At 38.5% G+C, this 15,671-nt stretch overlaps 1 protein-coding gene across 1 annotated transcript in view; it reads right to left on the bottom strand.

Annotated features, from left to right (window-relative positions):
• Positions 1-3,722: 3,722 nt before the first annotated feature.
• The window catches only part of LOC101850785 (protein lifeguard 4), a 13,450-nt gene continuing 1,501 nt past the window's right edge, over positions 3,723-15,671 (bottom strand). Inside the window, exons 2-7 of the mRNA XM_005093669.3 lie at positions 12,014-12,122; positions 11,360-11,465; positions 10,874-10,907; positions 10,430-10,547; positions 9,635-9,680; positions 3,723-7,527 (exon numbers count right to left, since the gene is read on the bottom strand). Coding sequence (XP_005093726.1) covers positions 7,327-7,527; positions 9,635-9,680; positions 10,430-10,547; positions 10,874-10,907; positions 11,360-11,465; positions 12,014-12,122 — 614 coding nt within the window. The 3' untranslated portion in view covers positions 3,723-7,326. The remainder of the gene's footprint in view (positions 7,528-9,634; positions 9,681-10,429; positions 10,548-10,873; positions 10,908-11,359; positions 11,466-12,013; positions 12,123-15,671) is intronic.

Below are 15,671 nucleotides of genomic sequence, written 5' to 3'. Positions count from 1 at the left end.
ATTATTATTATTATTATTATAGGCCTACACGAGACTTCACTGGATTTGGCTTCAATTTCTCTTCTTTCAATTAATTTTTCCAGGAATTGGACTTTGCTTCTCGGATCTTTCTACATAAGAACAGAACACTTTCTCTTGCCATCCTGCCTGCCTGAGTTTTTTGGTTCTAAAGTCAACTTTCTATCATACATATTATGTATATATACGTACGTAATGTACTCATAAGTGTATTTTAACCATCTACCCCCCCCCTTTTCCAATGTCATTTTTTATTATTATTTTTCTTTTGGGGGTGTTTGCTTTGTTTTGTTTTTATTTTTTAATGTGTTTTACACCCCCATGGGCACAAGTTAGATTAAGCGGATTCCGACTCAGCAGAACAGCGAGGGAGATACGTGTACTCATATACCTAATTATAGGTCTATGCATGTACTCGATAAACATTCTCCCAAATCGAAATTGAGCTTGGGTCTTCTGTGTGCATTTGCAAAGCGCCTACCACTAACCGATGTGACGCACAGGCGCCGGTAAACTTTAGGTAAACTTTAAGTTTTCTTGTCATAGCTTGTAGTCAAACATCTAGCAAAATATTGTACATGTACATGTACGTGGCACAGCGCCGGTATAGCTCTGGTTAAAAATTATAAGAAAATATTATTAAAGTGTACGTTATCAGTAGACCTACAGTATAGATCATTCTGGAGACTCACATAACTTCACATTAATAAGCTACCTTAGAATTGCAATAAAATTCTATCTGACATTGTGGTGTTGGCTGTTTTGAGTTACTAAAAAGTCTAAGACCTGTCCCCGTGGTCTCATGCACCCCGCATAATTTAGCAAAATTTGATCATTTTTTGTATAATTTCTTATTATTTTCCTTCATCATTCTTTGTTAAAATTAACAGAATCGCATAATTTCCCATTTTTGGGGATCAGTTTGCATAATTTCAGCATTTTTCTTGCATAAAACGACGGGGACAGTAAGACCACGAGGTTAGAAACCAAATTAATAATTAATGCTCTCTTTGTTCTATCAAAATCGTAAGATTATTCAGAGTCGTTATCAAGATATTCAAAGAATTGCATTCGAAAAAGCTTGGCATGTTGTGAAACTCAAAATTCTTGGCGTCAAATTTTTCAAAACTTGGTACATTGTACTGAGCAGATAGAACTTTGTAATTCTAGGGTACGTATAGAAATAGGCATTATTAGAGAACTGTACATCACATTTTGGTTCAGTTCAGTTTGATTCAAGTTTAGTGTCGCTCACAACGTTTTGTGTATGCAGTACGTTTTCGGATATATATTATATATATGTATATATATTGAGAGATCTGCGCTTCAAAGCAATTGATGACCAGAATGTATGACATTGTCATGTAAAGCGTGTTTGAGTTTGAAAATGATTACAATGTGTGAATAATGTATGTTCTTCTGTACTTTCTTGTATTTTGATGCGATCGAAAGGTGTTACATGCCAATATAAACCGAATTTCTTTATGAAAGTGAGAGAGTTGTCTTTATTTCATTTTTTTAAAAGTTTCTCCTTTATAAAAATCATTTTCTCAGTTGTTCTTCTTGATCTCCGCCACATACAGAGTTATTCCAGCACGTTTGCCAGTTTCAATACTCTGTAGCCCACTAGACCCATTCTCCAATGAAAATTTAAAGAAGCGATATATATTCATTACCATGTGAAGAATTTTTAATCACAAAAAGTATTTCTTGGCGTCAGCTTAAGATCTTGTAAGTTTATTAGTGATTGAGCGCGGGCATGTAATCTGCACCTTGCACTGTACGCTTCCCGGGAAGCCGAGAATGTTTCTGAGTGTTCTAATTCTAAGGTCTGCTGGGATAATGATTCACATAGTTGTAAAGCGCATAGGGCATTCTGTAAAACGTGAGTAATAATAATTGCTCGTTTGTCATTATCTGACAATGACCAATACAGTGGCCTAGTGGTTAGTCTCTCGGACTCGTAACCGTAAGGTCGCGGGTTCGAATCCCGCCAGGGGCCCGACGTTGTGTCCTTGGGAAAGGCACTTTACACGAATTTTCCTCACTTCACCCAGGTGGGAATGGGTACCCGGCTATAGACAGCGAAAGATCTTGTCAGTTTGTTAGTGTTTGAGCGCTTAATCAGCTGCTTGCACTGTATGCTTCCCGGGAAGCTGAGAATGTTTCGGAGTGTTCTATGGTCTGCTGGGGTAATAATACAGTGTAAAGCACATAGAGCCTGCTGTTGAGCGGGGATATGCGCTATACAAATGCTATTTATTATTATTATTAACTTGCAAGCATACAATACAATAACCAAAACAATAAGCGTCGTACACTACTTGGCGTTGAAGAAAATCATGACCACAGGCCGATTCTTTTTATCATTGTAGGCCTTTTTTAGTTTGAGCGCCTATTGACACAATTTAGATCACTTAGGAAGCGGACTTCCTGCCCTGCCTCTCAGAGCCGACCCAGCCTGAGAGGGATACAACTTCCCAGCTAAAAAAAAACGGGATACAAATGTACTCAATAAAAATGATCTCCCCAATCGGGTCTCCTGCCTGCAACAGCGAAACATGTACCCGACCGTTACAAACTCAACGCCAGTTCAAATACTGAAGCACAATATGTAGTACATTATATATCATGAAAGAATGTGCTGGAAAGGAGCAGAACTTACACCAGTAGCTTCCTGTGACTGGCACGTTAACATTGCAGTCAGCCACATTCCGAAAAGAATTCAATTTACCATTGAAAATTACCATTTTGAAATTAAAGCCCTTTCAAAACCAAGCTGCAAGAATCATGTTTACAAAGAGGAAGAACGACCATATCGCTAGAATTACTTACAGATTGTTGTTCTTTATGGCCATAATGTGTTGACAATAATTTTAAAGCCCCCTCGTATTTAATAACGTCACTCAAATGTATGTTCTACCAAGATCTCTAAGATTAGGAGGATCAAGTTTTTTATGAGTACACCAAGGCAGGGTGGTCAAAAATTCGCTTTTCTCAACTAACTCAAACTATCTGGAACTCTCTCCCACAACATATGCAGGATACGAGTATAAATTCGGAGGCAAAATTTAAAATCTATGCAAAAACGTTCACAGAGCTGTATAGTTTAAGAGTGGGCACTATAGAAATTTAAACAAGTGTTTGTGGAAGCTACTGAGGATCAAATGGACAGACAGGATCACCAACGAGGAAGTATTAAGAAGAACGAGACAGATCCCAGTCAGAGATGAGGTGGGAAGAAGACGTTGGCGATGGACTGGACACACTTTCAGTAAGTTAAGCAGCTGCATCACAAGAAAAGTGTTAGATTGGAACCCACAGGGTAAAAGATGAAGGGGAAGACCACGTGGAACCTGGAAAAGAGTCACAGAAATGGATGTACAGAAAAGTGGGAAGACGTGGAGTGACATCAAGCGACTAGCCCAGGATAGGGAAAGGTGGAGAGTGTTTGTTCGTGGTCTATGTATATCCTGATCCAGAATGAGAAAGGCAAAGATGATGATGATGACTATAGAAATTATCTGCATTATCATTATTATCATTATTATTCAAATAGTTCGAAAGCCATTTCCCGACAGTGAAATAGCAATAATAATACTGTAAGTCCACGCTCCACATCCACTGCAGACAATACACTCAGCAAACATGGGATTTCATAAAATCTGAAAACAACAATAAGACAAAATCATCCTTCAAAACAATTATTTTTTATATAATTTTATTCAAGTTCTCATATCATAACAAGAACAAGGATGTTAAAAATCCCACTATGGAGTATGGGAAAAGACTCTACAACCAAAGACTGTTGTTATTTGACTTGACATATATACCATATTTGTTTCCCCTTACTCCAGCAAGGAAACAAATAAAAGTGAGAAAAACAGTCTGGCTCAATGCACGACAACAAGCCAGTCAAAATTTGGGCATCTTCCTGTTTTTTGGTCAAGTTCAAGCCTTCCTAAGTTTTCCTGAAAAGCACAGAGGACTTTTCCTGTTCATGACAAAGTAATTCCTGCATGAAGAACTAGCCACTATTAAGAACAAAACAAGACTGGGCGTGTAATTTAATTTCAAAACAAAAGTCTTGGATTCTAGAGTTATCAGTATCAGTCCACATATTATATTTGAAAGCCATCCTGCAATATTTGCTTTAACTGTTGTTCTCGATCTGGACCTAGAGACAGGCCACAACATGTATTTCATTACCATCACCGTAGGAAAAATGTGAGACCGAAATAGCACTCTGCTGACCAGGTCATTCATTTGTAGAGATGTTACAGCTGTTTGAAGCTTTCCATCTAAAAACCACATGTGCAAAAGAAAAACTAACGTAAAGGCTAAATTGTCTGGAAATCCAGATCGTTGACATACAAAGCAGTCAATGTATATATATATATATATATATGGCAATCTACCCGTGGACTCACTGGGTTCACATTAATCATAAAAACATAAAAACCATGACCATAGAGGAAGCCTGACCTTTACAAAGAAAAAGCAACCCAAAAAAACAAAAAAAATAATAACCCACATATACATAAAAAGCAAAGTAATTCAAAGTAAAATCATTCATCACTTAACATTAATAGTGCTACACTACGCTGTTTTCTACCATGATGGTTTTAATTTTCAGTGAAGGAAGTTTAGAAACCCAAGTCGCTGGTCTTTGTAGAAAAAAAAAACAATGGTGAAATGGTATAAGCTTAACGCCCCATGAACCTATTTCAGAGGCAGGACCTCCGAGTTTAACGTCCATCTCCAAAAGGACCGAGCCAAATGGGAAGTTCGGGTAAAGCGTCTTTCCCAAGGGAACAATATCGAACTGAGCTAACGCTCGAACCCTCAATCTTACAACTATGGGTTCGGTAGCCTAACCACTAGGCCACGACGCCACCTTTGCAGGAAAAGAAGAAAATTCACAAATGAAAAAAAACACACACAAATTGCCAGGATGACCGTTTTTCCCCTCTAACTTACAAAATTTTTAAACTGTGTATTGCATGGCTTATTTCTAAGGTCCATGTGAACAAACAACATATATGTCAAATTCTACATTACTCTAGAATTCATATTTTCCATTCCAGAGTTAAACAGTAGACCTTACGTTATTTCCATAGATCCTTTCTCTTCGTGTACATCAGTGTTAGTCGTGGTATAAACATTAAAGATCTTTACTGGCACACAGAAGTTTCTTTCAACTGCCTGCCTTCAGGGAAAAATTTAAAAACCCTGTTTTACCCACCAGGGGAGTAGGTGCTATAAAAATGCACTTCATTACAACTATTATTAAATATAAAATCCAAATGAAATAACACAATGTCCTAAAACCGAGTCAAATCCTTTGCCGGCAGTTACCGATCAACCACCAAATCCCGAAAACAGCGAAAGAGAATGAAGAAGGTAAGCCTGGGTACATGAGACGTTTCCCAACCACAAGGTTTACAGTTCCAACAAGGAGCCCATCAACAGAGATGACAATCTGTTAGCCACTGTGCCACCAGTAAGGTCTTAAGTCAGAACTCATCTTCTTCACTCAAGCCTCTAACAGATGACATCAACAAATAACACCCCTATTCAACCAAGCACTGAATATTATGAGACCCTGAACATAATCATAACTACTGACAAAAATCTATGATGTCTTCAGTTGTTTGACTTTTTTTTAAAACCATAGACATATGGTAATGTGACAAAAAACCCGCAAGAAACAAAGATACCCGCAGGAAACAAAGATGCCAACAGGCTTTTAAAAAATTTGTAGGACTTGAAATTTGTTCCATTTTTAGTCCAGCTTTGGTCTAGATGTTGAGACATTTTCACCTGAAAAATTACTGACATTGGCTACCATGCAAACCAATCCTGCACTAATTTGTCAGCAGCGAGTGCTCCAACACAGAGTCCTTTATGGACTGAACGCCAGACAAATTTCGAAGTAGCGTCCATTTTTTCACAGGTGTCGTAAGTCTTGGAGAAGGACTTAAGGAATTTTTTTTTGTGGAGTGATAACAATTACGAGCCACATACGGTGCCAAAATTTCACAAGTGCCCAAAAAAGAGGGGCATCTCGGAGGAATCTAGAGTGCAGTTGGCGAACTATCATCAGCTTCATCAGAAGTATGTCAGAGAAAACTTCATCAAGGTGAAATACTTGTCAGTAAAAAGGGGTCTAGCATCCACGTGTTGTAAGGTCTAGTTCTAGTGTATCCAAAAGAAAATGTCTTTCGACAGTAATTTAGAGATATGTTGAGAGCGGGTAGAAGGTGTTACTTGCTTTGGGCTGTTTTTCGCAAAATAAAACAAATGAGTTATTTATGAGATCTGCTTAAACTTAAACATGATAAAATTATAGTGAAACATTACATTTCCCAGAAAAAAAATATATAAATACAGATACAACATATATAATAATATGAGTTCTCAGTCCAAGCCATCTGAGGTTCGATTTTTCCATATTTTCTCGAGTAATACACAGACTTTGACACTAACCAAAACATATGAAGTGTTCTTATGACCCACAACTAATCCCCACTGTTTGTGTTAACTACCAATGTTACTAAACCCCCCCCAAAAAAAATCCTGTCCTGTTGAGCAAAGTTCTCAGAGTCAGACAATTTACGCCGGGGACCATTAACACATTATCAATAATTAAATCATATCATGGCCAAGCTGTTCAAATGTCATAAGCCTGGAAATCAAAATTTTTCAAGAGAGAGAAAAAAACTAGTCAATTTTTTAACTATTTTATCTACTTGATCTATCTTTTCCTGCCTTTATCTTTTCAATGGTTATAATTTGAACTTTGTACAAAATATTTCTTGAGCACCTACAACCGATACCAAAGATTAAGATACTACAATAAAACCCAAATGAAATTCTAAACGTTGGGCTTATTACATGTGAACAACTTGTGGACAATACGTATAGTATGTATCTCCTTTCATGAAAGAAAATGAAAAGGTGCAATTAGAACAATAGTTATCACATTCATGGGTGTAACAACAAACACAACCACAGCATGGACACTGTACAACGTACGTTGAGCTTCTCTCAGCAGGTGCTACCGACACCTGGAAAGACTTTCAGAGTATACTGAATTGCTAACAAAAGAGAAACGATGACGACATCACAGAGACCAAGGCCAAAATGGATGGTCATACTACAAAAACTTTAGAAAGTCGGAAACACCCAAAACAGACCGTGGGCCTTTGCTCTATTACTTTTTGAAATTCTGGAAAACTTTCAGCCGGGAGAAACAGCCTCCCTGCTCTCATCTCGACATCAAGACATCTCGACATCAAGAGTCTTTTACTTCCTCTCGCCCAAGATGCGCAGAATGTAGAGGAAGAGGTTGAGGATGTCCATGTAGAGATTGATGGCCCCAAGAATGTATTCCTCTGGCGACAGCTTCGCCATGATCAGGTGCGTGTCGATCACGATGAACACGCAGAAGAGGGCAGCACCACACACGCTGATGGCCATATGCATGGCAGACACGGGCAGCAAAATCTGGGGACGGACAAGGAACAATTTCTGTTTTAGTACGAGTTTTTTGTTTTTCTGATTATTTCGGGGGCAAGTGTTTTATAGTGCTCGCAACTGTGTAAGGTCAAATGAGCACGGGGGATAAATTAAACATTTTTAGTTTTGTAGCAATTTTGAATTTTGAATTTTTGCCTGGGTGACGGCCAAAGCCTACTCTCATTGACTCTGGACCACCAAGGGATTTTCAATGAGAGCAGCTTGCACACGGGACTTCCGAGATTTTTCGCCCTCATCCAAGAAGGCTAGTTGTTAGATCTTACCTCCCATAAGATCGGGGGTGTGGCTGAAAAACAGGAGTAAGAAGGATCCAAGGAGTAGCAGTAAAAAGGCTGCAAAAGAGTCAGAAGCCCAGATGAGGGGGCAAAGGAGGCGAGGTGGTGAGGTCAGAAAGTGGAGATGAAAGCAGACGACAGACCATTGTAAGAGAGCAGGAAAGAAGGTGAAAGGAGAGGAGAAAATTTTAGAGAAGAAAATTTTCCGTCGCTGTCAGGATTAGAACCCGGGACCTTTAAAATGAGAGGCGTACACACCTGTAACCTTTCGACCACGAGAGCCCCCTTAGTAAGAGTTTTACAGCACTTGCAACACATTGCGGTCATATAAACGCCTAAGATTAGAGAGGTGTTACAAGAGAGTAACAAACACAAAAAAGGAGGGGAGATAAGAACAATAGATGTTTGATGAGAAAGAAGGAGCAAACCACGCCAGAGCACCCAACAATAATCCACAGTAAGAGTTTTACAGCACTTGCATTACAATAAGGTCATATAAGAGCCGAAGATTAGAGAGGTGTTACAAGAGAGTAACAAACAAAAAAATCAAGGAGGGGAGATAAGGACAATAGACGTTTGATAGAAAAGAAGGAGCAAACCACAACAAAGCACACACCAAACACCCACTCAATTTCTGCTTTCTGTCTTTCAAGTACAAGTACATTTAACAGTCAGAGACTCTCCAATGCCGAAACAATTTAATGTATGTCCCTGTATGAAATATATAATTTATTTGTTCATTTTATTTTTAATAGTAATTCGACTTAATGCCTACCATTTAGAGTTTTGAGACTGTAATAAACTCGGGGCCATGAAAGAAAAACTGCAATACAAATAACCCATTCTAAAAAGATGAGGGCAGTACAGAGTTCTTTTTCTTCCATCTGAGATAAACAACACAACTGGACAATTTGTGTAAAAATTTGGCATGCTCAAACAACAATTACAGCAAAATTAAAAGGTAATAATTTGGAGAATACTTACGTTTATGTTTGTTGTTTCACACAGTGGGAGTATGCTACAAGGTTCGGTCATGAATAACAAACCAAATAAGACACTGAAGGGACACTTGTTTTCAATGACAAAAAAAAAGGTGTGGTTACCTAGAAATAAACTCATTCCAGTTGAAATTTCTACACATGTATAAATGTCCATCAAATCCAAGGGCTTAGAACATGTTCATTCATAAATACCCCATGATTGTCCTGACACACTAATGTTTTAGAACCTTCTTGTGTTGATCGCAAGAACAAATACCCCACAGTGTTTCAACATGCAAGATTATTTCAATATGGAAGAATGATGCTTGCCAACTCTGCGTTTTCTTGGAGAAAAAAATCGAAGATAGAACATATCCATGTTACCCCCATGTCATACCTTGTAAAGGGATGCTCTATTAGCTCAATCAATCGAAATCATGATGGACAATGGAACAAATGGCCCTGGTTCAAACCCCCAAATAGGTGTTTTTGAAGTTGGGTTATTTCGAGAAATTTTAAAGGCTCTCCATCCACTAGGCTTCAACCAATCGGAGATGGACATTAATTTCGAAGGAACAGCCTCATACAAAGTCTTACCATGTTGAAAGAGGCAAACAACAATACCTTGACGAGCGCGTCATTCCCGGCAGGGGATGTTACGAGCTGATCAATCTCATGTGCAAGTGTTGTAGGCTACAAGGTTATCTTCTCAACTTGGAAATTTGAAAGAAATACAAAGTTGTTCATCCCATTTTTTTTTAGAATGGTTCACATTTATATATACAAAATAATATATAAGTGAGAAACCCATCCACTCACCTGTATTAAGCTTGCAATAAAGAGCGTCCACAGACACATCATGGCCCTGTAAGATACAAGAAAAAAAGAGTAAACAACTCTTATTTCAAAGGTCTCTGGTTAATAGCAACCTGGTTAAAAGCATGATCAACCTTAAAGCATGCTGGCAGCGTGGACCCAAATATTTCCGATATCACTCGTTAGTGCACATTCTCAATCAACTACTTTTTTCAACAGCACAGGTGGCCATTAGAGCAGGTTCAAATGTATGCCAAAGGTGAATAAATGTAAACACATGATGATATTTTGTTCTTCTTGTGGCGTCTGTGGCCTAGTGGTTAGGCGACTGGACTAGTAATCGTGAGGTTGCGGGGTCTGGGTTTCAAGCCGGGGGCCCGACATTGTGTCCTTGGGAAAGGCACTTTACACAAATTTTCCTCACTTCACCCAAGTAGGAATGGGTACCCGGCAATAGACAGCGAAAGATCTTGTCAGTATGTTAGTGTTTTAGCGCCTATAAATGGCCGCTTGCACTGTATGCTTCCCAGGAAGTTGAGGTTATTTCAGAATGCTCTCAGGTCTGCTGGGGTAATAGTATAGATTGTGAAGCGCATAGAGCCTGCTGTTGAGAGGGGATTTGCCCTATACAAATGCTATCCATTATTAAAAAGGAGCAACAAGAACATTGGAATGGCACTGCATGGATATAAGCACACACAGAAAGAGCTACCATCTACACATTTTGTGTATTCAGAATAGGAGACGTGTAAACTTCAAGTACCACAGGAACAGTATCATGGGGGAAAATGTACTCACGGTGCGTGCCAGGATGTGAAATCTTTCTTGCTCTGGAGTGTGTACAGTGTGAGACCAACAAACAAACCAACGGTGAGCATGAAAGCTTCAATGACAGAAGGCACTTTGTAGAAAGTCACTGAAATAGAGGGGGAAATGCAGAACATATTAGCATCATGTTGTAATATTAAAATCAATTCAATGGGAAAAAAAAAGAACCCCACAGTTTGCATATATTCAGAAAATTCCTCCCTCCTGCCACCCGCACCTTTTTTTTTTTTTCTTCTTAACAATCTCTTTCTCTAAGACCCCAACTCAAGAACTCGGGAAATTAAATATAAATGATTATCAAACACAAACATGGAACAATATGATTTGGGGTTTTTCAAACTTAAAAACTTCAAAAAGTAATTTAGCTACATCAGTAAGTGATTATCGAGACAAAACAGAACTTTCAAAACTTACCTACGACTCCAATAGCATATGCTTCCATCAAAGTCTGGGAGAGAAAAAAAAACAATACTGTTAATGGTATGACTTTATTTTTAAAATTTTTACCAGTTACGCTTATATTCAGCCTTTCAAAAACATTGCTAGGTTTGAAAACGAAAATGCAAAACAAAAAGGCAAACTTTACTAATTATTAATCACTCTCATGAGAGTTAAGTTGCTGAAACTAATCAAAACATGAACCCCGGAAAGTCATGTAGAAATATACAGCTGCTTTGGAAAATTATCTGTAAGCAAAAAATAAATTTATAACAATTACCCTTTAAAACAAAATAAAATAATAGACCAAATTTTTTTTCTCCAAAATTATTACTTTCACGAATGTTAGGCCTCACCAGGCATACAGTTAGGTCTACATACCTTATAACTGAGATGCAAATAAAGCAAAATAAAAGTTTTATCTTTATGTCAACACCGAAAAAAACAAAAAAACATTCTTACGAAAACTCCGAGCAGGATATAGTTTGTTGGAGTCTCCTGACGTTTCCACATGAGGGCAAACAAGGAGCCAAACGTTCCAACGAAGCTGAGAGTCATCATCCAGTGACTACAAGAAACAAGAGAAAGAATTCATTATGATGAAACTTTGAAGCGTACTCAAAAAAATGAAATGGTATACTCTCACAATACTTGAGTCAAAATCCATTGACAGGACAAACCAGGACTTTGTTCCAAAATAAAATAGAATGTTTATATTTATGCTCATAAACAATACGAGGCAGACTAAGACCATTATTCCACGAAATTGATTTCAGTATCACGCAAAAAAGCATAGTGGGACTTTGTCCGATAAGACAATTAAAAAATTTACCAGTATACCGAGCTCAGGCAAGGTTTTAGATATTTGTGGTATGAATGCTGTATTCAGGTGCCCGCATTTTGAGCTCAAATTGAGATATTTATAACTATAGTGTATATGACAATAAAGACAACTCACCACAGAGCATCAACTGACCATCATACAAAATTTTAACCTATAGATAAAAGAACAACAACAAACCAATAACAAAATTCAACACTAACCTAAAATAAGCTATTAGTCTATAACAGTAAACTTTGAAAATTTACATTATTGCTGACTTTGCAACCACTTACTTTTCCTGGACAAACTGTTGCACTGATTCGCTGGCCATGAACAGGGCAGCCACCATGGTGGTGACTATGAGTTGAGTTACAAGGATGCCATAAACTTTACGCATGAAGCCTGAAGATAGGAATAAATGTAAAAATTCAGCACTTTAATAATGTAAAAAAATATATAATATATCTACTGATCATTTCAATAAAAGGTTTAAGAACATTGTCATAATAGAGGCATGGGATTCAAATTTACTTTAAAATCATCTTTTGAAACAAATTTTCCAAATTTATCAAGAAAGTCAAAAAGAAAAAGGGACAATTTCCAAAAGTGCTGTTACACCTCTAAGCTCTCACACCTGAGGCTTCTAAACACTGTTGTTCAAGATTCAATTAAAATCATAAAAACAAGGCTATTTTCCAGATGACGTTTTATTCAGACGTTGTGGATTTGCTTTCTCTAATCCTATACTATAATAACCAGACTGCCATTTATTTACCAGAGACATCCTTTAAAAGATGCTTTAATTATTACAAAGTTACTACCCTATGTCACTACAGTCAATCACATAGTGGCAAACCATGTTTGTTTTGTTTGATAGCGCCTCTTCATCAAGGGGTGCCACTGTCTCACTAAACAATCAAAATATATTACTTTATGAATGTCTAAATACAAAGCACCTGAGGAGATACTTATAATTGTAGATTTTTTCAAGTAAAGACAAAATGATAGTATAGTACCTCTGTCAATGTCAGGCGATGAACAATGCATCAGCAGAGAAAAATGTTTCTTTTTAAACGAGCAAAGAAGATAAGACGAGTTGCAGCTTCTGCTAAGGTCAGTGACACCAATTCTGGTTCTGGCAGAAAAGAGTTTGCCAAACTTCCACCACCTAAAATCTTCCATTCATTTCCACTTGCAGGTTGTGCAGCTTGATGGCTTCTCTCATGGCTTTTGCAAAATCACAGTAAAATTTTTTAGGAGTTACAGAAAAAAATAATATTCTAAAATCATCAGGTTGAGGGTCAAATTTTACCTCTAACCATGTATGTCTCTGAATAAACTGTCCACCTGGAAAATTACCTCCTCAAAATAGGACTCTTTAGTACAGTGCTCACGTTGTATTGGAATTAATAAATATTAATCCTTGTTAAGGACTCTGGTCATGCGACAACATACATCAAACACCTTCAATTTCAAAAGTAGAGAGAGATGGCAGTTGGAGTTAGTAGCTAGCCAGAGGCCTAAGTAGGCCTACTGTAACTATATGTGACGGCACGCCAGTTTAGCATGGCCCACAGCATCACTCAATTGTTTACAGTCATATAAAATCTAGCAAACCTCAGCAAATTCGTCTGTTTTTCTCATCTAAACAAACTGTAGGTTTACTGGAGTTTGAATCATTCATTTAATTTGCAGTCAGTTTGATGTTAATTTGACAAAAATCAGGTCATCATATTATAGGCCTATTACAAAACTGGAGCAGAGTTAGAGGGAAGTTTGTAGAAAGGAGTAAAAGGCCTCCGAATACTTCCGTACTATGAGTAGCCTATAAATAAAGTAATTTAGCAGCACAAAGCTGAATCCTGTTGAGTTATAATAGCCTTACCCTACATTATATTCAATTTAATGGGGGGGTAAACTTGTATACTTTAAGTTATCTAACTCTAAAAGTAAAAGCCCCCTTGCAATGTTCTACCCAAACGGGAGAGGGTGTGTATAATGAATGAAACAATACGCAGTGACTACGTTCACGGCGCCATGAACATAGTTTGCAGGCTATGTTTACAGTGCCCTGAATCATCCACCATTAGCACAGAGGCGCGACTGAAACGCTACGGTCGCTCAAACTGAACGACGAAACAGCACAGGAATACTCGTACGAAAAATAATGCAGCGGTGGTCCGAATGCAACAGAGTTTACGGAGGGCGAAGGTGAGCACAGCAAAGCAGCCTCGGTCGACAAATCCTCGCTCGCTCAGCGCACAGAACGAGACTGCAATCCTCTTCCTGTGTGCGGACCAGCTGCACAGAAATTCAAATTACGAGCAAGGTATCTTAGTTTGCTATACGCATGCAATTGTGTGTACAGTCACACCTGTATAAAACGGCCACCAATTGTCAAGGAGAAAAGTGGCCGTCGGCCACCCATTGTCACGGAGAAAAGTGGCAGTATAACACAGATGGTCATCTTAGGCAGGACTGGTCAAATTGAAGAAAGCAAATCATTCTCTTCTGAGGCCCAAACTGGGGCTGATCTCAGACTTTAAGACTGCCATAGGGCTAATTCAAAAGGGTTTTTGTTTTCTTTAGTTGTGTGAGTTTACCAAAATGCCTTGTTGTAGTCTATAAAACATAAATGAAGATCTTTCTGAACTTCTAGGGCACGTTCTATTGTTGTTCTGAAGACATATATATATATATATATATTGGTTGCATATAGCAAAAAAAGATGTGGTGCAAGCATCATGCGTAGAGTGTAGAGTATACTCCCGTGCGGACCTGACTACGCTAGACAATTTGAAAATAAAAGTTGTTTGAAGAAACAAGAGAGAATGGAAGAAGGCCAAGGCCAAGGCGGGAAGAGGGGTGGGAGGGGGTGAAAAAAAGAAGAGGCAAAAGGGTAGGGGGTGAAGTGAGCAAGATCATTCTTAAATTGCAAAGTAGACTACATGATTCAAATTCAGGGCGCCCTGAACGTAGCCAGGGAGAGATAGATATATAGATAGATAGATACAGAGCGAGAGAGAGATAGTGAAAGAGTGAGAGATAAGTGGGGAGTAGAGAGAAGAGGGGGCGAAAAAAGAGAGAGAGAAGGAAGGGGGGTGGGAGAGATGGAGAAAGAGAGAAGGAGAGAGAGAGAGAGAGAGAGAGAGAGAGAGAAGGTTCCTTGTGTTGAACTTGTTGAACGTCATTTTTGAAAATTGTTTTAGCAATTCAAAATATAGTTGATTTTGTTACCTGTTCAACAAGAGATATTCCATAAAGTTCTTTTTATTCATGTTATTACTCATCTTTCGGGGGCTCTCGTGGCCTAGAGGTTAAGGTGTTGGCCTCTCATTCAAAGGTCCTGGGCTCGAATCCGGGTGGCGACCGAACAATTCTCTTCTCTAAAATTTTCTCCTTTCACCTTCTTTCATTATCTCTTGCAATATTCTCTTGTCTTCTTACGTCTCCACTTTCTGCCCCCACCCCCTCACCTCCTTTGCCCCCTCCCCTGGGCGCATGACTCTTACTGCAGTCTTTCTACTGCTACTCCTTGGCTCCTTCTTACTGCTGTCTTTCAGCCACACCCCTGGTCTTCTGGTAGGAAAAATCTACATCTAGCCTTCTCGGATGAGGGCGAAAACTCTTGGAAGTCCCGAGTTCAAGTTGCGCGTTAAAATCCCTTGGTAGTCCAAAATCGATAAGAGTAGGCTTCGGCCATCACCAGTGCAAAATTCAAAATTTCCTACAAATTGAAAATATTTAATGTGTCCCGCGAGCTCAAATGACCTAATGCAGTTGCGAGCGCCGTAAAACACTTACCAAAAAAAAAACCAACCTCATCGTTCGTAAACATTAACCACCATTCCCTTCTTCTATGCCTTTATTCAATACCTGGCTGCCTTTTGATCTCATCTGTGTCCTCAAATCTCCGACCACGACACTGCTTTTTTTTAAATTTTGTTTTGT

The sequence above is a fragment of the Aplysia californica genome, unplaced genomic scaffold (assembly GCF_000002075.1).
Source record: "Aplysia californica isolate F4 #8 unplaced genomic scaffold, AplCal3.0 scaffold00067, whole genome shotgun sequence".
Classification (NCBI taxonomy): Eukaryota; Metazoa; Mollusca; class Gastropoda; order Aplysiida; family Aplysiidae; genus Aplysia; species Aplysia californica.
This window is presented reverse-complemented; position numbering and strand designations above follow the sequence as displayed.